Source organism: Barbus barbus (genome assembly GCF_936440315.1).
Source record: "Barbus barbus genome assembly, chromosome: 11".
NCBI classification, from domain to species: Eukaryota; Metazoa; Chordata; class Actinopteri; order Cypriniformes; family Cyprinidae; genus Barbus; species Barbus barbus.
Genome location: NC_136739.1, coordinates 19060245 through 19082051, shown reverse-complemented (window position 1 = coordinate 19082051; position 21807 = coordinate 19060245). Strand labels below are relative to the sequence as shown.

Here is a 21807-nt window from a genome sequence, read left to right as displayed (position 1 = left end):
GAAATCTGTCTGAATCACCTCTATTTTAATACTGTACTTCAGCTGATGACTGGAACACCAGATTTAAGTAAAAAAAAAAATTTCAGTTAAGAGCTCTCCCAGTTTTCATTGGTAATTGCTGTCAAATATGACAAAAAGATTTCAAAGGTGACTTGTTGAGATAACTCTGGGTGAGTTAATCGTGGGGAAGTCGTGGCCTAATGGTTAGAGAGTCGGACTTGTAATCCGAAGGTTGCAGGTTCGAGTCTCCGGCCGGCAGGAATTGTAGGTGGGGGGAGTGAATGTCCAGCGCTCTCTCCACCCTCAATACCACGACTGAGGTGCCCTTGAGCAAGGCACCAAACCCCCAACTGCTCCCCGGGCGCCGCAGCATAAATGGCTGCCCACTGCTCCGGGTGTGTGTTCACGGTGTGTGTGTGTTCACTGCTGTGTGTGTGCACGTTGGATGGGTTAAATGCAGAGCACGAATTCCGAGTATGGGTCACCATACTTGGCTGAATGTCACTTCACTTCACTTCACTAATACCTGTTTGTCAAAACGTGGTCATAATAATAACAATACCAAAATGGAATATAAAACCTACATTCATTTAGGTGAGCTTAAATCATACCTGAAATAATATATATAATGAAGTGTGAGCTTCTTCATTATAGAAGTTACTGGATGACAAAATGACTGCACTATATAAGGCTTTTCACACTATCATTAATTCCAGTTTATCATCTTCTTAAACCCTGGGTTAAAGAGACTTTTAGCCCTCAGTAAAGCAACTGTGAGTTGGTAGCACCTTTAACCCTGGGTTATGAAAGATGTGGTTCAGAACAGTCAAAATTATTAGATCAATTGAAATTATGAGATGAGTCAAAATCATGACAAAAGTCATTATGACAAAAAGTCAAAATTATTAGATAAAAAGTAATGTGTGAAAAAAGTCAAAATTATTAGATAAAAAGTAATGTGTGAAAAAAGTCAAAATTATTAGATAAAAAGTAATGTGTGAAAAATGTCTAAATTATGACAAAAAGTTGACAATGAGATCAAATTAATTATAAAATGTCAAATGATTAGGTAAAAATAATTATTTTGACAAAATTCAACTTTGTTATAATTATGATTTTATCGTATTATTAATAATAATAATCATAAAATAATAATAGTTATATCTACTTATTGTTAATATTAATATCATACTCTCACAATTATCTAATTTATTCTCTAATTATGATTTACCAAAGTATTTTTTTTCTTATCAGGCAGAAATGTGCTTCCATATAATTGTTTACCCAAACAGTCGATCATCATATAGACATCAGTCATTTCCCACTGTATCCAAGGTTACAACAACTGTTACAGCGCCACAGCTAAACAAACAAACTGCACACCTCTGAAATCAGTAGCCGACTCGTGAACAATAAGTAGCATTACTTTGTGATATTTTACTCACTCTAACCGTATTCTGACATTTATAGGGCAGTAATAGAGTACTGCATACTGCTCTATTATGCTTGAGTCTAGCTAACCAGCTGTTTATTGGGATAGGCAGGTGCGCAGAAAAAAAAAAAAAGAATAATTAGCGACAAAACATGGCAATGTAACCTCTATTGTAATATTTTCTGCCATAACGACTAGAATACATTCCTAGAGCTATAAATAGATGTTTAATGAGGCAGTCTGTGTCTGAGCTCCACAGGTTACATGGGGACACCGAGCAGTATGTGCCAGACTAGCATAGACTGTTTTCGGACTAGCATCAACAAAAACGTTTTCTCAGGTATGGTTTTCCTTTGGGGTGTTAAAAACAACTACCTCACATCCTCCATGAAAGACTGCCATTGAGCTCGATCACAATGATATGTTAAATTCAACACAATCCGTAGCGAATTTGTGAATCACGAATGCTACTAAAGCGAAGGTTCGCTTCTTAATATTCATGAGGCAGGCCTCGCCATTGGAAAGTTACCCGGCGAAACGTCAAGACCTAATTAATATACATGAGCCAAGCTTCGCCATTGGAACATTTGGGAGCGACGTCAGCGCAACGTGATTAAAATTCAAAAGCTAAACTCTGCGCGCTGCGTCAAGTGTAGAGTCACTAACAGACCGCTTGAGGGTGCTGTGAGATACAGACAGGGCTAGCGCTGTCACTGTGTGACCCCGGCTGAGAGGAGGAGGAGGAGGAGGAGGAGGGATTTACGCGGAAAACAAGCAGAAAATCTGGCAGAGGCGACAGTGAGCAAGCGGCTAGCAATGGAGAGATACGAGTGAATGGTAAAAGGGGAGAATCGTGCAGTCGCAGGAGCATGTTGATATGGACAGAGCCCAGCATGCACCAAGTCTCTGTTAGTAATCTTTCAAATCTGACAAAAAAGGGGTGGACGCAACCCAAGAGCGGAAACAAAGGCGCTTTGGTTTGAACAAAATACATCTGTAAACAAGGGGGATAATTGGTGAGCAACAATTTCAGTTTTCAGAGGTTTTAAAAAGAAAGCACGCAGAGCGACGCTACAGTTGTGCTGTTCTGTGTTGAACTGATCGATCTGATGTGTGCTGCACTTCTGCAACATTGTTCAAAAGGTGAACGGGAATCCAGTTTTTTTCTGCACGAATTGTCACTTGCCTTGTTAGTGTCCTCTGTGTCTGATGACTGTCTCTATCAACTGCCCCACTAACTTATCGTCTGCATCGAATTTAAGTCTCCCAAATTTGCAGCACAGTGTTTTCTTCTGGCCGAGACAGTCCAGCGGCCATTCACATGGCCAGGCATGTCCCATGTGACGGCCGATGTGTTAAAGTAAAGCTAAATAAACCCAATACTCCGTGTAATTCGTATTAGGAAGCTATCACGTCTGACTTTGTAACTGTCTCTTTTTTTATTTCTGATATGTATACAATAATATTGTTGCTTGTTGACAGTTCAGTAAACGTGGATCTTTCCATTTGTCCACTCTTTCAAAGCCTCCCTCACTCATCCTTGCTTTAAAAAAAAAAAAAAAAAACTACCTAAATCAGTTTGCCATTCTTAGTTGCTGGTTTTAGAGGAGTTTGGGACACTTTTCAGTTAGTCAAGCAGTGAGACCAGCTGGCTGGCCAGCTAAACCAACTGAACACAAGGTTGGACAGGCTATGAGACCACAGAAGTTGGTTTGGTGTCTTTTCAGCTGTAAAAGTTATAATCTTTATGATTTTTACATTTTGTTGTTTTTATTGACCGTAAAACTGTCAACTGCAAAAGTGCATTGCATGGCCTAACGAAGCAGGTGTCTGTTGTATATTTGTACTGGAATTTTCAGATGATTTCCAGTAAATATTTTTGTCCGATTGCCTGAGCTGCCACAGTTTGATTCAGTCCAGTATCACCCAGTAACGTGTCATATATCATAACATGACTATTAAATATGTAACATGAGGAGAAATCCTCCAGCATGGGTCAGTAAATAACTGGTATGCTACTCTTTATTAATGAATAGTTTAATTTGAATGTACAAGTTTCCAAACTCTCATTCACTACCACATCTAATGAAAACACAGAGACTGTGATCTTCCTGATATCGGAAGTGAGCAGGCTGTCTGATGATAAAGTTAGCCTAGTTGCTCAGCCTAGTGTTTGTGTTGAAAAAAAATAAATTGAGCAACAAAGACTGAGACAGACACTTTGATGAGTGGAGAGGAGGACCGTACTTGGACAAGGCCGATTAGAAGCGTTGTTTTGCACCATATGCATGAAGATGCGCTCTACTGCTTTCTGTGGAGAATGAGATTGTGCATGTGATTTTTGTATGATGGAGGGAGTAAGCAGGATTCATCCTTAATGTTTATTCTGCCTTGCTCTGTTCATGACATGCTACAGAGATGAGAATGATTTCCCTTTTACTTTTGGGATGCGCTGTTTGGTCTGATCTGTACTACAGAGGCAAAATGATCAAGAAGACTAATTTGTCATATTCATTTGTCAAGAATGAAAGTACAGGACTGAAACAGATTTTACAAATGACCTATGATCTGTTAAGGTGTGCAGTACTTAGAGAAAATGCTGATCGTGTGCTTTTAATTCACCTTTGAACTCTAAGAATTAGCTTGAATGCAATGTAAGTCGATTTGGATAAAAGTGCCTGCCAAATGCATACAATTCTTTCAGTTTGATGTTTGATAAGAGGTGTAATTGAGGATTGCACTTCACTCCAACTTTGCAAAATTCAACTGCTTAATTGTTTATATTGTCAAAAAATGTAAACTATATTATCGCCCGGCTCTAATCTACTACACGCAACTGTGAAGCATGAAGATATTAAGATATTGTAAACATTTAACATCATGATTTTCTGTAAAGCTGCTTTGAAACAATGTGTATTGTGAAAATTGCTATATAAATGAAATGGATTAGATTTATTCTCTGATCAGGATTCATTTCAGTTGCGTTTTCTTCATTAAAGGAGTCATCTGCCTGCTAATTAAAGCAGTAGCACTTTTATGTACAATAGCTCACTCCCTTTCCCCAAGTGTGTAAATTCATGTAAGCGATGAAGAGAACAGATGTGCATATTTTGTCCTCATTTTTATATGTTATTTTTCTGTCGTTCTTGCTTTTAGTTTTTGGGTTATTTTGACCTTCAGGTCCCTCAGTATGAGTCGAGATGGATGGAGAAAGAAAGCCAGTGAAGATGATGGGTGGGGAGGACTGGTAAGAGTCTGTTGTTCTTTATTATGAAATGTTTATTATTGAAAACGGGAAGCCTCAGTAGCTGTTTTTTTCACAGTTGAGTCGTCCTCTTTTGTGCTGTTGTCTTTCCAGGCTGCCCCTCTAAGCATTGTAAATTTATAATTTTTGCTGTAATTTTAACTTGTCCTTAAATTCCCTCATAACCATTGACTACCAGTCGAACATTCTCATTCATGTGAGAGCTGGTGTGTGTATGTGTGTTGATGCTAAAGTCTAGACAGGTTTTCATTTGTATTACACCAGTGAGTAATCTTAATTTTCCTCACTATTGACCAGCACTTCTGCTCTGCTGTCACAGTCCGAGCAGGGCGAGAGTTTTGATAGGCTTCAATGTCCCCGTGTTCCTCAGGCGTTAACAGAACCACACTAGCATAAACGACTCCAAGAGCTTCGGTCTTCGCTGATAACATTTCACGATATTTCCCTATAATATGACAACCATAATGTGTTGCCATCAAATCTGAGAATCAAAAGGGTGAAACTTGTGAAATTTGTTGATTTTCAGTTAATAATTTAGTAATTTGCTGGCATAATTCAGATGTGAAAGTAAAGCCAGTGCATGTACAGTATTAATTTAATTAAACACATCACAGTGGTTGCCTTCAGGCCTTGTGTGTTTTCCTATCTCAGGTTGTATCAATTAAGTTCAGGGGAAATTCCTGGTGGAGCGATGAGTGTTGTAGGGTATTTTTGTGTGTAAGTCGGTTTATTGGTTCAGGCTCAACTCCTGAATCCCAGCGTTCCATCCGTTGCCATGGAGACAGAGTCGCAGTGCCAGCAGGGCAGACTTGCACCTCCAGTCTCATTGAATGTCTGAGGCGTAATCAAACGCTTGTCAGCCAGACGCTGCACGTTTTTCTTTGTGCATGTCTATATTGCAGTCTGTTCATTTTTACAGTGGTTAGAATTGTTTTTACTGTACAAGTTTCTGAATGGTCTTTGTGTGCTCTCTGCTTTGCCTTATTACTTGATCTTATGAGGTTGTGTTGATTTGTATGGGATTTAAAAAAAAAAAAAAAAAAACGGGACTATATATCAAATTAACATCACAGGTTTGTTTTTTGAATATTTCTTAGGGCGGTTACATGGCTGCAAAAATCTCTAAGCTTGAGGAGCAGTTTCAGAAGGACGCCCCGAGAGAGAAACGGAAAGATGGAACGTCCTCCTGTATCTTCAGCGGTGTGGCTATCTACGTCAATGGATATACAGGTCAGATCTCCTCCAGCATCCTCACCACCCACGTGTGCTGTGATAACAAATGTGAACAAGAAAACAAACTTTCTTCCTGAATTGAGATCAATTTTACTGCATAATGCATCTGGAGTAGCAGCAGCATCATTATTACCATCATTATTTAAATTTTTTTTATTTGTTATATTATAAATGTTATACTAATATTTAATAGGAACAGCATTTTACATTTTTATAGAGATATTATTATTATTATCATTATCATTCATTTTTATTGTTGTTGTTTTATTAATTATATTTTTCATTAATAAATATTATTAAAACAATAGTTCACCCAAAAATGTAAATTTTGTCATTTAGTACTCGCCCTCATGTCGTTCTAAACTGGTAAGACCTTCGTTCATTATCATAACAATATCAAGACATTATTGATGAAATCCGAGAGCTCTCTGACCCTCCATAGACAGCAAGGTTCCTACCACGATCAAGGTCCAGAAAGGTAGTAAGGACATCGTTAAAATAGTCCATGTGACATCAGTGGTTCAACCGTCATTTTACGAAGCTGCGAGAATACTTTTTGTGTGCAAAGAAAACAAAAATAACGACTTTATTCAGCAATTCTTCTCTTCCAATTCATGTCTTCTGCCATTATCGAGAGTACCTCTGCATGTAAACAACGCATGCTCGTTATGATACTCTCAATAATGGCGGAATATGTGATTTTGAGGAGAAGAATTGTTGAATAAAGTGATTTTGTTTTCTTTGCGCACAAATGATGTCACATGGACTATTTTATCTATGTCCTTACTACATTTCTGGGTCTGGGAACATGTCAGTTGCGTTGCTGTCTATGCAGTTCAGAAAGCTCTCGGATTTCATCAAAAATAACTTAATTTGTGTTCCGAAGATGAACGAAGGTCTTGCAGGTTTGGAACGACATGAGGGTATATTGACAGAGTAATTAATGACAGAATTTTCATTTTTGGCTGAACTATCCCTTTAATAATACTCAATAATACCATTATAACAATGTTATTGTTTATGTTTTTATAGACAAGAATGAGCAAAATTTATTGGAAAAATGGCAAACACTTTAGTATAGGTACCAATTCTCATTATTAACTAGTTGCTTATTAGCATGCCTATTAATAACATATTGGCTGTTTATTAGTACTTATAAAGCACATATTCTACATGGCCATATTCTGTATCCCTAAGCAGCATTAGTAGTTTGTTGAGGCAAAAGTCGTAGTTAATGGTTTGTTGAGGCAAAAGTCGTAGTTAATGGTTTAATAATAGCGAGAATTGTACCTTAAAATAAAGTGTGACCGAAAAATGAAGTTGAATGATTCTAAAGAAATGCTGCTGGCTGGATTCGAGCCTGTGTTTACCATTTGAGCACCATAGCTAAATGGATCAGGTTGATGAGTGCTGTGCTATCTTGTATTTTTAATTTTTTTGTATGTAGATCCCAGTGCGAATGAGCTGCGCAGGCTGATGATGCTGCATGGTGGACAGTTTCATCTCTATTACACTCGCTCCAAAACCACACATATCATTGCCACCAACCTGCCCAACAACAAAATACAAGAGCTCAAGGGAGAGAAAGTAGTGCGGCCAGAGTGGATCACAGACAGGTGTGTGTTTGTGTGTACTTTGCAGGTTATAGAAGCACAATATTATATGCATACTAATTTTTTTTGCTTTTTTTGCTTTTGTGCAGTATAAAGGCAGGCCGCCAACTTTCATACGTCCAATATCAGCTCTATGCGAAGCAAAAAAGCTTGAACTTTACCAGTTTTTGTGCACAAGAAAATCAGGATTTATTGTCCAACAATGACCCATCCAAACCCAGTCCAAACCACCCCCAGTCATACAGCATCAAGCCTCAGCCTAGCCACACTCAAACCCTCTCTAAAGAAGTTCTCAAATCCACTCACGCTAACCACACAGCCAACTTCACTGAGCGAACCACTCACCAGCTAGATGTCAGACTGTGAGTATGCTTTATAAACAGGGATCCATTGGAACATGTGTGTCAAATGCTGTAAGAAAAGAAAGAAAAGCTTCTTCTGCTTTAAGATCCAAGATATAACACGCAACGCAACAAATTGATTTTTTTATTTTTTAAGTCAAGTCTTCATATTGGTCATTTTTGGATGTAGATTGGCCAAGATTGGATATTAATTTGCATGTTCACCCAATTTTTACATTTAAAAACATTAATAATTAAATAACACTGTCAAGTGTAATGTAATTTATTTCTTTTATTTAGACAAAATAGTATAGAATTTTATCAGCCATTTGTCAGTTATATAACAGGTAAATAACTTTTCAATTTATTGTATTGGCCTGCTGGTCAGATAAGACTGCTTCCGATGAAGTTTTTACACCCCTTCTGTCTACTTAAAGGATTAGTTCACTTCCAGAATAAAAATTTCCTGATAATTTACTCACCCCCATGTCATCCAAGATGTTCATGTCTTTCTTTCTTCTGTCAAAAAGAAATTAAGGTTTTTGAGGAAAACATTCACGGATTTTTCTCCATATATTGGACTTCAATTAGATTGCAGCTTCAAAGGGCTCTACACAATTCCAGCCGAGGAATAAGGTCTTATCTAGTGAAATGATCGGCCATTTTCTTAAAAAATAAATAAAATAAAATGTATATACTGTTTAACCATAAATGCTCGTCTGGAAATCCTGGATTGTTTTCCTCAAAAACCTTAATTTCTTTTCGACAGAAGAAAGAAAGACATGAACATCTTGGATGACATGGGGGTGAGTAAATTATCAAGAAGCTGTTATTCTGGAAATGAACTAATCCTTTAAATAAAAACATTTGCGAAATTATTTAATTATGTATCTTTTTTTCCTTTCTCCTTTTGTCTGGCAGAAATGGTTCCTGTAGCATAATCTTTGAGGGGGATGCAGAGAGGCCTAGAGTGAATGGGATTCATGATGGAGATGATGAAAACACCTGTGCCCTTTTGCCAAGAGGCTCACAAGACACTTTCTTAAAAAATAGTTATGTACACCCTGTGAATGGTGCCTTAAAGCCTCAGGACTCTTTTGCAGAACATCCTCCACATGTTGTTGACACAGGGTTCCATCAGTCTCACCTCCCACAGACTGAAAGCAGGGATAGGGAGGAGCCCAGCTGCTCTTCTGCTGGGTCAAAATCTAATTCCCATCAGAGGTCTTTAATATCCACTGCCAGTCCTGCAAAGCAGCCTGGTCTTCACAATATGCAAAAGGACCTCCATTCAAAACTAACATCTAATCCAGGAACTTCAGCTCAGGAGGGGAATCTGCACGATCACACAAGAGTTCGAATAAATGGGAGCTATCACACGACCCGTAACTCCTCCAATCTTGCAGACTCTAGTAATCAGTCAGCAAGGTCGGGCCAAGGAGCAAAAGCTGGAATCATATCAGAGTTCTTTTCTCACTCAAGGCTGCATCATATTTCTACTTGGCGGAATGAGTTCTCGGAGTATGTCAATGCCCTTCAGAGCAGGAGGCGAGCTGCAGGAGGAGCTGTTTTCTCTGGAAAAGAGAAACTGAAGAAGCTCAAAGCTAATTGCGGTTCAGGTATCTTCTCTTTGTGGTTTAGGTTTGTGTATTTCTTTATGTTGTTGAGAAGCATGTGTCTTTGTGATGTAGCATTCCCCCCCCCCCCCAAAAAAAAGTTTTTCTCTTTGCCCCAGGTTCCTTAATGGCTGCTCCTCAGGTGCGTCAGTCCTGCATTCTTCATGTGGATATGGACTGCTTCTTTGTGTCCGTTGGGATCAGACACAGACCAGATCTCATGGGTATGTTTCAGTGCATTGGAGGGAAGTGCTGAAGTTTCTTGTTGCTGCTTGTTGACTTTGATCAACTGAGCTTTACTGATGGTCAATCTGTACTCCAGGGAAACCAGTTGCAGTGACTAGTAACCGCGGTCCAGGCCGTGTTGCACAGCGACCTGGTGCAAATCCTCAGCTTGAGTTTCAGTACTACCAGAGGAAACAGAAAGAGTATAGGAAAGGTACGCTCAGGTTGTAGAAGAAATATGTTGGTTACATTTTGATTGAAGTCTAGAATGAATTTATTGTACATTTTTGGAGTTTGAATTTAGGTGACCATTGTTCTTTCTGCTTTAGAGAAGACAGATGGTGATCTTGAGATGACCCCATCTCCACAATGTGATGAACTTCCCAGTAATGGAGTGGATCTGGACCTGGCTGCCCTCTCTATGGCAGAGATCGCATCTTGCAGTTACGAGGCCAGGTATTCATTGTAAACATGTCAGGCTCCTTTCTTGTGCTATATGAACCCCTCCAATAAAGATTGTAAAATTGACATGTCTGTATCTGCCAAACATCCATTCCATTTTGAAAACCTTTAGGACTAAATTAGCAAATACTAGATTAGTGGTTCTTCCACAGCAATAATTGAAGCCCCCCCCCCCCCATTTAGGCTAATACAGTAGGTTTCCTTTGGTACATCTGCTTTAATTTTTTCTAATTTGCAGAAACTAGGAGTGTCCTTTAGATTAAAATAGGTAGCTGAAATAATTAAATTCAAATGAAGTTTGACAAGGTAAATGTTCTTCTGGGATTCCACACTTATTAATTTAGATGTTAGTAAATTTGTTTTACTGTATAAGAATTTTTTAAATACTGTAGAATGTCTACCCGATTAAATATTTTGGAGCTTTGCATAACAAGAAAATATTGTATTCTTTAAAAATAAGTTAATGGCATTGGAATATTTTAAATTCCCCAGGTTTTTTTCCAAGTCACACTTGTAATTTAGGCTTCCTCATGCAGTATATCTTCATTGTCTAAGTCCATCATTTTTTAAAAGCTTATTTTAGTGCTTATTTTGTCTTATTTTGAGGCCCCTGGTTGAGAACCACAGATATAGATGTATTCAAAGCTAATAATATATTAATATTATTATTATTATATTCTATTAGAATATAATAATATTCTAATAGAGACCAGAACATTTTTTTCTAACATGTACTGTCTTTAATACAGTATGAGTTCCAGTAGTACATGTTACTCTGTTTTTCTCTCTTACAGGCAGGCTGGTGTGCGAAACGGCATGTTCTTTGGCCGGGCTAAGCAGCTCTGTCCTGATCTGCAGTCTGTCCCATATGACTTCCAGGCATATAAAGAGGTGGCACGGTCCATGTATGAGACCCTGGCCAGGTACCAGATATAATGTTTGTTGCAATTTTTTTTTGGATTGCTACATTATTTCTAACGCCATCAGACAAAGGCAACAATTCTTTTGCTTCATGGTTGCTTGTTTTATAGTTACACTCATAACATTGAGGCACTAAGTTGTGACGAGGCGCTGGTAGATGCCACAAATTTTCTGGTTGAGCTGGGAGTTACACCTGATGATTTGGCTCGAGCCATCCGTGAAGACATAAAGGAAAAGACTGGTTGCTCTGCCTCAGTTGGAATGGGTAAGATAATTTATTTACTGACCAGCATTTTGTTCCAAACCTTTATGACTTACTTTCTTCCATGGAACTTTTTAAGAATGTGCTGCTCTCTCTCATTTCCCTGCAATTGCAATGAATAAGAATATTGAAATGAAGCAAGAGTGCCATAAAAGTAGCAGAAAACTCATGAGCTATATTCTGTAAGTCTAATAAAGCCATACAATAACATTGTGCTTTTCTCATGAACTCTTGTGAACATGCCAAAGTCAGGTACAGCAAAACAACTTTAGTTTGTTTCTCACACTAAGATATTGTATCGCTTCAGTAAACTTGCAATGCTTTAACTTTTTTTTGGAGCTCGAGAGATCCAGTCCTCATTTACTTGCTTCTAACTTGAAAAGAGTGGCCAGGATATTCTTTAAAAATTCACCTTCCGCAAAATTCATAAAGGTTTGGAACAACATGTTTTGTAATGAAGCTGCTAGCATTCCTTCATTTCTGAAAGCTTTTGTAACTTCCCTTATACTTCTTAATAGGTTCCAACATCCTTCTTGCTCGGATGGCAACCCGTAAGGCAAAACCAAATGGGCAGTACTTCCTAAGATCAGAGGAAGTGGATGATTTTATCAGGGATCAGCCTGTCTCCAGTTTGCCTGGTGAGAACAGAGCATCCTACATTCAATACCGTTCAAAGGTTTAGGTAGTTTAGGTAGTTTTTAAAATGTTTTTGAAAGTCATATCTTCATATTAACAAGGCTGCATTTATTATATAAAAAATAAATATATTAAAAAAAATGCTTTATATTTTTATGGAAACTGGCATGTTTTCAGGATTCGTTGAAGAATAGAAAATTTATTTTAAAATAAATGTGTAACACTAAATGTCTGTACTGTCCCATTTAATCAATTGAATGAATCCTTACTGAATAATAGTATTAATTTATTTTTCAAAAAAGAAAAAAAAATCTTTTTTAATCGTTTTAATCTGAGTGCAGAGTTTTACAGTGGAATTTATTGCTGTATTTGTGTATGTCTGGACCGGTGCTTCTGTGTTCTTATGTGAAGGTGTGGGTCGCTCAATGAGCTCCAAGCTTACCTCCCTGGGAGTGAGTACCTGTGGTGACCTGCAGCAGTTGTCCATTTCCCGACTGCAGAGGGAGTTTGGGCCAAGGACAGGACAGACACTTTTCCGTTTTTGCAGAGGACTGGATGACAGGCCTGTGCGCAGTGAGAAGGAGAGGAAGTCTGTGTCTGCAGAGATGAACTACAACATTCGGTTCACACAGGTTTTGAAGTATACAAGTTACAGCAATCATTGCAAATCATCCTGTATCTGTCATTGTCGTCAGTCTGTTGACCTCTCTCATAAGTTTCCCATCACCTCTAATACTTTGCTAGGTTGAAGAGGCGGAGTCTTTCCTTACAAACCTATCCATGGAGGTGCAGAAGAGGTTGGAGGGGGCGGGGCTTAGAGGTCGCCGGATTACATTGAAGGTCATGGTGCGGAAACTAGGGGCTCCAGTAGAGCCAGCCAAATATGGTGGCCATGGGATATGTGACAACTTTTCCAGGTGACTTGTACCAGGATAAATTAACTGTAAATTAAATGTGCTCTATTAAATGCACTACAGATAATTTCTATTGTGACGTACATCTGAGTGAAACAGAATATTAAAAAAGAAAAAAAAATGTTGGTTCAATTTGTTGGTTGTTGATTGGATGGAGGCAGAATGCAAGCTTACAGTTGGTTTGGAAGAAAGCTGTGGCGTTTAAGCAGACTAACGAGTAGAGATTCAAGTTATGCCATTTTAATTAAGAATTATGGAAAAATAAAAAAATTAAACATGCATGGAAGAATCGTTCAAAATAAGTTCAATAACATGCATTTAGAAAACAAATGCAAATGCAAAATATTTCCATTTAAAATTTCATGTTGTGGTCACAACTAAAATTCTATGAAATTTTGTCTAAATAATAAAAAAAATATAAAAAAATAAAATCAGTTATTTTAAATTCTGCAAGTGCATTAAGGCATAACAACATTGTAATGTACAGTATGAAAAAAATATATATGTTTTTACTTTTGCTGATTTTTTTTTTATTAAATTATTAGTGTTTTTCAGTATGCACTTTAAGTTACATGACAGCAAAGGTAATTAAAATTTAAAAAGCAGAAGAAAGCAAAAATGAGCATGCACAATTAAACATCCAATATCAAACAATACAGATTTAATTAACGTTAATTTAAATCTTTAATATTGACTGATAATCAAACTATTTTTGATATACATTTGACATTCACATTACTGTCACATTGCAGGTCTGTTTTACTCGCTCAGCCCACAGACAGTGGTCAGCTGATTGCCACAGAAGCCATTAAGCTATTTCATGCCATGAAATTGGATGTAAAGGACATGAGGGGAGTGGGACTGCAGGTGCAGCAGTTGGAGGGATCACATGCAGACCCATCAGGACAAGGGCCCTCTCGTGGTCGCTCGATCAAAGACCTGCTGCTGGCCAAACAGCCTGCCCACAGCCCCAAGAAAGACCCTCTAGCACAAGGTTGGAGCAGTGTGATTAGGACAGAGTTCTTCAAATCCAGCCCTGGACTGTCCTGCAGAGTTTTAGATCTAACCCTGATCAAACACACCTACCGGTTACTCTGAATACCTTGATTTTCTCACTCAGGTGTGTTTGATTTAAGGTTGGAGCTAAACTCTGCAGGACAGTAGCCCTGCAGGGCCAGGTTTGAAGAACCCTGAATTTGTAGGACATGTGTAGGATTTATGTTGGTATCTTAACTCTTAACATGCCTTCCCTGTTACTTGTATTTTAGATGGTTTAATCAGCCCTTCTTCATCCAGAGCTTTCTCCTCCAATCAGGAGAGAGTTACCCCTCCATCATCACCACCTTCCACCAGCTCGGATCCAATGCCTGGAACAAGTAAAGGAGGACTTCACCATCCACACACCCCCAACCATGTCAGGACATGCCTAAACGTCAGCATTGAGGTGCCATCTCCCTCTCAGGTTAGATTCTCTTTGCTTGAATGCACCTCAGTAACAAAAGGTACAAAGACTAGGCATAATATCCTAGTATCCTCCTTTTTATAAGAAATACTTTTATTCAAAAAAAGATACATTAGATTGATCAAAAGTGACAGTCAATATATTTTATGTTACAACATATTTCTAGTGCTCTTTTTTTAAAACTTTATTTATTAAAGAATCCTGATTAGGGATGGCATTTTCGGTTTTTGGCCGAAAGAGAAAAAACGGCTGAAAATATACATATAAAAATATATATTGTGCGCCCTGCCCGGCAGTGTTCAGCACAAAGGTTTCACTCTCCTCATTGCGCGGTTTGACGCTTTGCTCAACATTCCGCATGAATGTGCTCGTGTACCGCTCATGCTCACTGGAAACGTTTGCTCAAATAACGCACTGACAGGAAATTTCTTGTTCCTGTTTGCAGTAGCGCTACTATATTATAATAATAATAATAACGTGCTGTAACATGCTGTAGTACAGCTGTCCTGGGCAACACTGGTAAAATGAATACCTTCAGTGACGCTATGCTCTGCTCGCATGCTCTGAGCTTTGTAAGACTATACAATATTTGGATAATTAGTCCAAAAAGAAAAACAACAACAAAAACTTAAATCTCATTCTGTTACATAGAAGTGAATAAAAATATATGATTTAATATCAAGGTAACGCTTTACAATAAGGTTCCATTAGTCAATGTATTAACTAACATGAACGAACCATGAACAGTACATTTATTACAGTATTTATTCATCTTTTTTTAATGTTTGTTAATGATAATGCAGTTGTTCACTGTTAGTTCATGTTAATTCAGAGTGCATTGACAAGCAAAACTGTTGATTTTAATAATGCATTAGTAAATGTTGGAATTAACTAAGATTAATAAATGCTGAAGAACTATTGTTCATTCGTAGTTAATGTTAACTAAAGTAATTAACTAATGTTAACTAATGAACCTTACTGTAAAGTGTTACCAATATTAATATAAAATCTGTCCAGTTTTATTGTTTTTTCTGTTAAAGTGTGGCTACTTTATTGGCTTGTTTTTTTTAAATTCAGTATCATTAAAATTGAGTTAAATTAAAAAGTCTTACAAAATTACTTTGTATTATTTAATACAATAATAAATAATCATTACAAAGCATTTTCGGTTTAGGTTTTCGGCCAAGTGCATCCAGAATTTTGGGAGATGGGAGTGAACTGCTCTAACTTGAGTGCCGCATTTTTAGAATGCTGTTTCATGCATGAGACGCTGCATAAGGGGCAAATAACTAAAGGGTTAATAAAGAAAAGTTACTTGAATCATGTAGTAGTTACATTTTCAAGTGGACTAGTGAAAAATCGTAAAAAATCAAGAATCGGTCCAACGTTCTGACAAAATCGACATTTTACTTTTTTACCATATCGCCTAGCCCTACTCAGCATATTAGAATGATTTTTCAAAGATCAAGTGACATTGAAGACTAGAGTAATGCCTCCTGAAAATTCAGCTTTGTCATCACAGGAATAATTACATTTTAAAATGTATTGAAAATAGAAAATATTATTAAATAGTAAAAATATTTCACAATATTGCTGTTATTTATTTATTTATTTTTTAATAAATGTAACTTCTTTCAAAAAATGAAATTTTAGCAACCTCAATCTTCTGAATGGTAAAGTCAAATGAATTGTAAGCTCCTGTTTTCCCTCTTGATTCAGGTGGACCAGTCTGTTTTAGAGGCTTTACCTGTAGACATAAGGAAACAGGTAGAGCAGTCTTGGAGACACAGAGAGGAGCAGCCCAGCACCTCGTCTCATCTCTCAACCCCGCCTCGAAACTCCTCTTCTCCACCTCCTGGTCCATCGCTTGGCACCCTTGTACTGCAGTTCCCAATCCAGCCAGGTCAACCATGTACAACGGGCATTATACTAGAACTCCCTGACTTCTCCCAGGTACATGCTATTAATATCCCAACCACAGGGGGGAAACATGGTGAACTGGTGTTACAATGACCATCAGAAACTAGTATTTTAGATATCCTAACCTGAACTTTTAACAGGTTGACCCAGATGTGTTTGCAGCTCTTCCCAGAGAGCTTCAGGAAGAGCTGTGCTCTGCTTATAGAAACAATGGAAACGCTCAAGCCCATGTTCAAGCTCAAAGCTGCGCTGGTGAGTAAAAATGAGTAGGGGTGTGCAAGATATCTGCACCATATATATATATATATATATATATACACATTTATTGTATCTCTAAAAGGTAGTTCACCCAAAATGAAAATTGTTATCATTTACTCGCCCTCATGTCGTTCCAAACCTGAATGAGTTTCTTTCTTATGCTGAACATAAAAGAAGATATTTTGAAGAATGCTGTTAATCAAGCAGTTGATGGTGCCCATTGACTTCCATAATATTTATTTCCCTGTTATAGAGACAGAGCACATTTAGGCCATGCCCACACCGGTGGGAAAACAGTCCTACCCTCTCCGTTGAATTTGTATTGCACGAAGGGAAAGGGGCATAGACCGATTAAAATTGAGTTTCTTAATATATCTCCTCCTCTCAGGTTCACACAGGGTGGTGAAATAATTCTCTGACATGGTTAAAAATACTGAATGTTTCCTGTTGCCGGTTACGTTTCTTACGTTACTTTGAAAAGTGCAGTAAACTGAGTTTTCCCAGATCTAACTAACCAAGAGTAATTAATTCCTCTATTATTATGAGCACTCACACGGTACTTTTTTTTTCTGTAACTGATTTCATCTTTCAGAAATTATACTGCACATTGTAATTTGATGCCTAAATTTTGTTTTTATTAACGAAGTAGGATAGATGTTTAATATTTGCTAATTATTGACATTTTCCATAAAATAACATGACACTTTTCAGCTTACCGATTTAATATTGATGTATCCACTAGAATTAAGTAATCAACCATTACCACGCACCATACACAATGTCTTTAACCTTGCTTTCTTTTTTAGTCGAACAAAAAAACACATTTCCTCAACTAAAGCAGCCTGCGGTGGGGAAATTGAAGCGCCGCTACAAAAAGAGAAATGCTAGTCCTGCCAAAAAGGGTCCAAGTCCACTAAAAAAACTATTTCCTGGAAACAGCCCTGCCAAATCCAGCCCCTCCAAAACGCTTCCTCTGCCACTCAAACAGCCTGGCCTCAAAGTAAGCCTGTATTCTTCTGTTTATCTATAATATCTTCAGCCACTTGATACACTTTAACCCTCTGATGGTTTAAATCTCTGTACCCTATGGTTTTTTTTGGGGGTCTCCAGAGACTCCAGACAATAACATTGAATTTTGTAACAAGATAATAGTTTTTTTTTTTTTTTTACAAATGTAATTTTACTCTGTTTGTTAATGTTTTTACTCAACATTTGTGCAGTTTTTGGAGGATTTATGATATCTTTTAAATTTCTATAAATAAATAAATAAATATTTATTTAAATTACAAATTTACAAAAAAACTGCATTTTATGTAAAATTCACTTTATAAAAGGCCCAGATTTCTAACTTTCATTTATGGGGATAACATGGATCATTTTAAATGATTTAATGTATCATTTATACCCATTTTTTGGAAAATGCAGTTTTAAAATAAAAAAATATCACTTTAACCACTAGATGGCCATAGAGCTCCACTATATGCTATTTGCTATTTGAGAGACCTGAAATATATCTTTTCACAAGTTGGATTCAGTTGGATTCATATCTAAATATTATAAAATCACAATTATAACAAAAATAAAATATTTTTTGTCAAAGTTTAGTATTTTTTGTACTGAAAAACCCCCAGTTTTTCAATAATGTTACATTATGATTAGAATCAAACCTGAACAAAATGTTACAAAGAGAAATGTTGGAGTCTTAAGATTTTATCATTTATTTCAATTATCTATTTTTAATATAATTCTACAATTTTAATCAATATTTCAGTTACTAACTGTGTGTTCATCTTCAAAAATGAACAGAAATGAACAGTTATATTACATATGAACACATGAACTGAACAGCAATAACAAGTGAGCAAATAAAGCAGTAAAAAGATAAAATTTAGTAAAAGAAATCAAACAACGAGGAACAAAAAGTGTGTGTGTGTGTGTGAGAGAGTGTGTGAGTACACATTGTCGGTGTCAGTGTCACCACTTTATATTTGTGTTGGTTCTGCATTTTGGATGATTTTATTTGACAAATTATAGCCTTACAAATGTGTGTGTGTGTGTGAGTGTGCACATTTTCAATGTGTCAGTGTCACCAATTTATTTTTGTGGTGGTACTGCATTTTGGATGATTTTATTTTACAAATGATAAGAGAACAGTTTTTATAGTCTCAAAAATGTGTTCCTCTATATATGTGTGTGTGTGTTGTGAGCAATATAATTTAGCATTGTGGATGTTTTTTGCATTGGTGGAAGTGTGCCACTTTATTTGTGACATTTCTGTCGATGTGTTCTGCGTTGTTTCTGATTTTGATGATGAATTTTGTCTATTTTGATTGCGGGGTCTCCAGAGACCCCGAAAGCCACGAGTGTCACAAATTTTGTCACGCTAACATAAAAACAGATATCATTCCAATTTTTTTTTTTTTTGTAGATCTAGAAAGTGTTGAGAGCCGTAGAAGGTTTCATACCATTTGGACAAAGGGAACATTTTTTAAAAATTGAGCAAAAGTCATTTGGGGTCAAAAAGACCCCGTAAACCATCAGAGAATACATCTGTGTTCAAAATGTTGATTTTGGGGGAAAAAATATTTATCCGAGTTGTTTTTCATTGGTAGACAGAAAATGTACAGTGCCCGTCCTCTTCGAGCGCAGATGTCCCAGAGACGCTGTCCAAATTTAATCCCCGCCCAGTCCCAACCCTAGCTGGAGCTTATGAATTCAGTGACATCAGAACTCTGCTTCGTGAATGGGTCACCACCATCTCAGGTACGACAGAACAAGACTTTTTGTCATACCAGTATATATTTGCATTGTGCAGTTGGTTTATTTGTGTGGTGCTGCATATTCACAGAACCAATGGAAGAGGACATTCTCCAGGTGGTGAAGTACTGCACAGAACTCGTGGAAGATAAAGACCTGGAGAAGCTCTACCTTGTCATCAAATACATGAAGAGGTATAGCTCTGAATTCTTCCTGGCTAATTCCTACAACAAACACAAGTACATTATAAATCTCAACAGTAGCAATAATACACTACCGTTTAATAGTTTGAAGAGTAAGATGATTTTTGTGTGTGTGTGTGTGTGTGTGTGTTACTATGATTCTATTTCAATTAAATGCTGTTCTTTTAAACTTTGAATATTCATCAAAATAATCTTCAAAAAAAGTTTTCAATATTTTCAACATTATTCTTATTAATGTTTCTTAAGCATCAAATCAGCATATTAAAATGATTTCTAAAGGATCGTGTGACAAATTACTTTGAAAACAGTTATTTGACGTTAGTCAATAAACAGTTATTTTATAAGATTACTATTTTTACTGTATTTTGATCAAATAGAAATGCAGCTTTGGTGAACATAAGATACTTCTTTCCAAAACATTTCAAAATCCTACAGACCCCAAATCTTTGAACAGTAGTGTAGGTTGTTTGGGCCTTTCTTAATTAAACTATTTCATTGTTTTTACTGTTGGTTTCAGACTTATGCAGCAGTCCTCCGAGTCAGTATGGAGCATGGCCTTTGACTTCATCCTTGACAATGTGCAGGTAGTGGTACAGCAAACCTACGGTAGCACTCTGAAGATCACATAGGAGGACCGTCCTAACCTCAGTCACTGTGATATCAGCCCAGATCTGCCACCTCATCATGACGTGTGAGAGAGACAACAAAACCACTTGAGTCTGGCAATCATTGTAGCATCGCTTGTCCTCTCCTCAGAGAACACAGAGGATTACAAGATCATGCCAATGATGAGGAACAGATGAGCATACCAGCTACATTCAGAAGCAGCCGAACACTGAGATTTTCTTTCATCATGATGTCAGTTCTCTAGACTAATGTCTAGAGGTATTTTGGTAACCATTTTCAATCAGGTTGGATTTGTTTACATTAGTTAATGCATCAAGTGTCATGAACTAACAATGAATAATTTTTGACAGAATTTATTAATCTTGGTTATTGTTAATTCATGTATTATTTTACTAGTTCTTGTTGGTTACTAATGCATTAACCAATATTAACATTTAAAGATGTATATGTAAAAATGTACATTTTACAGTAATTATTAATCTTGGTTTAAAGTATTATTGATTTTTAGTTCATGTTAACTATTGGGTTAACTAATATTAACATGTACAACCTGGTTATAAAATGTTACCAGAAGTTTTTTGAATGTTTTGAATGCACTGACTGTCCCGAGCAAAGCAAGCTCATTTCCTTTCTGTTAGCTTTTTGGATTTTTTTTCCCTGTCTTTCTTGTCGTTATTTCTCATACTCCAGAACATGTGTTTATCTGGAAAGCCTCAGAGGTATTTACAGACTTTGTAGCAAAGCTAAATGGAGTGGCATGTTATTTGCCTTTTATGGGTCAGTCCGAGAAGTTAAAGTGGAAATCGGAAAAACAACCCCTTCTATCAAAATCAGTTTAGCATGTGGATACTAACATTTTATGTAAAGCTAACATTTGTTTTTTTTTCTAGAAAAATATTACTCCTTGTATGTATGTGTAAAAGAGCTAAGAGAGAGAGATAAATATTTATGAAGAAAAGGATTAAAACATTGGCCAGGTGAATTTTACTAAATTGAGTTTCAAATGTCCTGTCATGCTTCTCAGTCTTTTATTGTAAATTTGTGGATGTGGTGCTAGAGGAAAGGAAGGGTTTGGATGTGAACTGCATAATGGGTCAAGGTGGATTTTTCAGTGCAACATTTTCCTCTCAAGTCTTGTTCAATGTAGGTTTGACTTTATGTATTAACAGAATGTACTTAAGTCCTCAATTTGTTCTTGGTTTTAAGAAGCTGCTCAAGAGACAGACATCTGTTATTGCATATTATCATGACATTACAGAGAGGAAGGCCTAAAAATTCATATTTGGTCAAAAATCTGTCGTGGCAGACTGACCCGTGCCTGAAGACCTGAAGCTGTGACACAATTTGTACGTTTTCTAAATTTGCAAATAAATTTAAATAAGTGATACTGTCTTGTTTTTAATTGTCTGTCTGTGGGTATTTATAATTTGTGGAACAGGCCAAAATGTATCTATAAACAATGTCACCAACAATGATAATGTTACAAAAACATCTTATGCTCCTCTAATTAAAGAAGATACCTAAAAAGGATAAAGATGAAGACAAAAGGTATTTGTGCAACTGTAGAAGACTATTTAATAACACTGAAAAAAGATATAGTTTGTAGTGATGTACAACACAAAACTGAGGTACACAAGAGGCAGAATCCACTTCAAAGATA

At 36.9% G+C, this 21807-nt stretch overlaps 1 protein-coding gene across 4 annotated transcripts; it reads left to right on the top strand.

Annotated features, from left to right (window-relative positions):
* The first annotated feature begins 2161 nt into the window (after window positions 1-2161).
* On the top strand, window positions 2162-21537 carry LOC306876609 (DNA repair protein REV1-like). 4 transcript variants are annotated; one of them, XM_079427910.1, is made up of 22 exons: window positions 2162-2448; window positions 4613-4679; window positions 5795-5927; window positions 7378-7546; window positions 7633-7905; window positions 8806-9503; window positions 9620-9724; window positions 9823-9939; window positions 10055-10181; window positions 10982-11110; window positions 11219-11373; window positions 11889-12008; window positions 12418-12638; window positions 12751-12923; window positions 13673-13914; window positions 14189-14382; window positions 16102-16335; window positions 16443-16554; window positions 17367-17560; window positions 19173-19323; window positions 19409-19511; window positions 20038-21537. In XM_079427910.1, the coding sequence occupies exons 2-22, from the start codon at window positions 4623-4625 to the stop codon at window positions 20147-20149; spliced, it is 3819 nt and encodes a 1272-aa protein (XP_079284036.1). In that variant the 5' UTR covers window positions 2162-2448; window positions 4613-4622; the 3' UTR covers window positions 20150-21537. The 4 variants fall into 4 exon arrangements, with proteins under 4 accessions (XP_079284036.1, XP_079284038.1, XP_079284037.1 ...); XM_079427912.1 differs by having other exon boundaries at window positions 2179-2575; XM_079427911.1 differs by having other exon boundaries at window positions 2207-2448; window positions 4589-4679.
* Window positions 21538-21807: the final 270 nt, after the last annotated feature.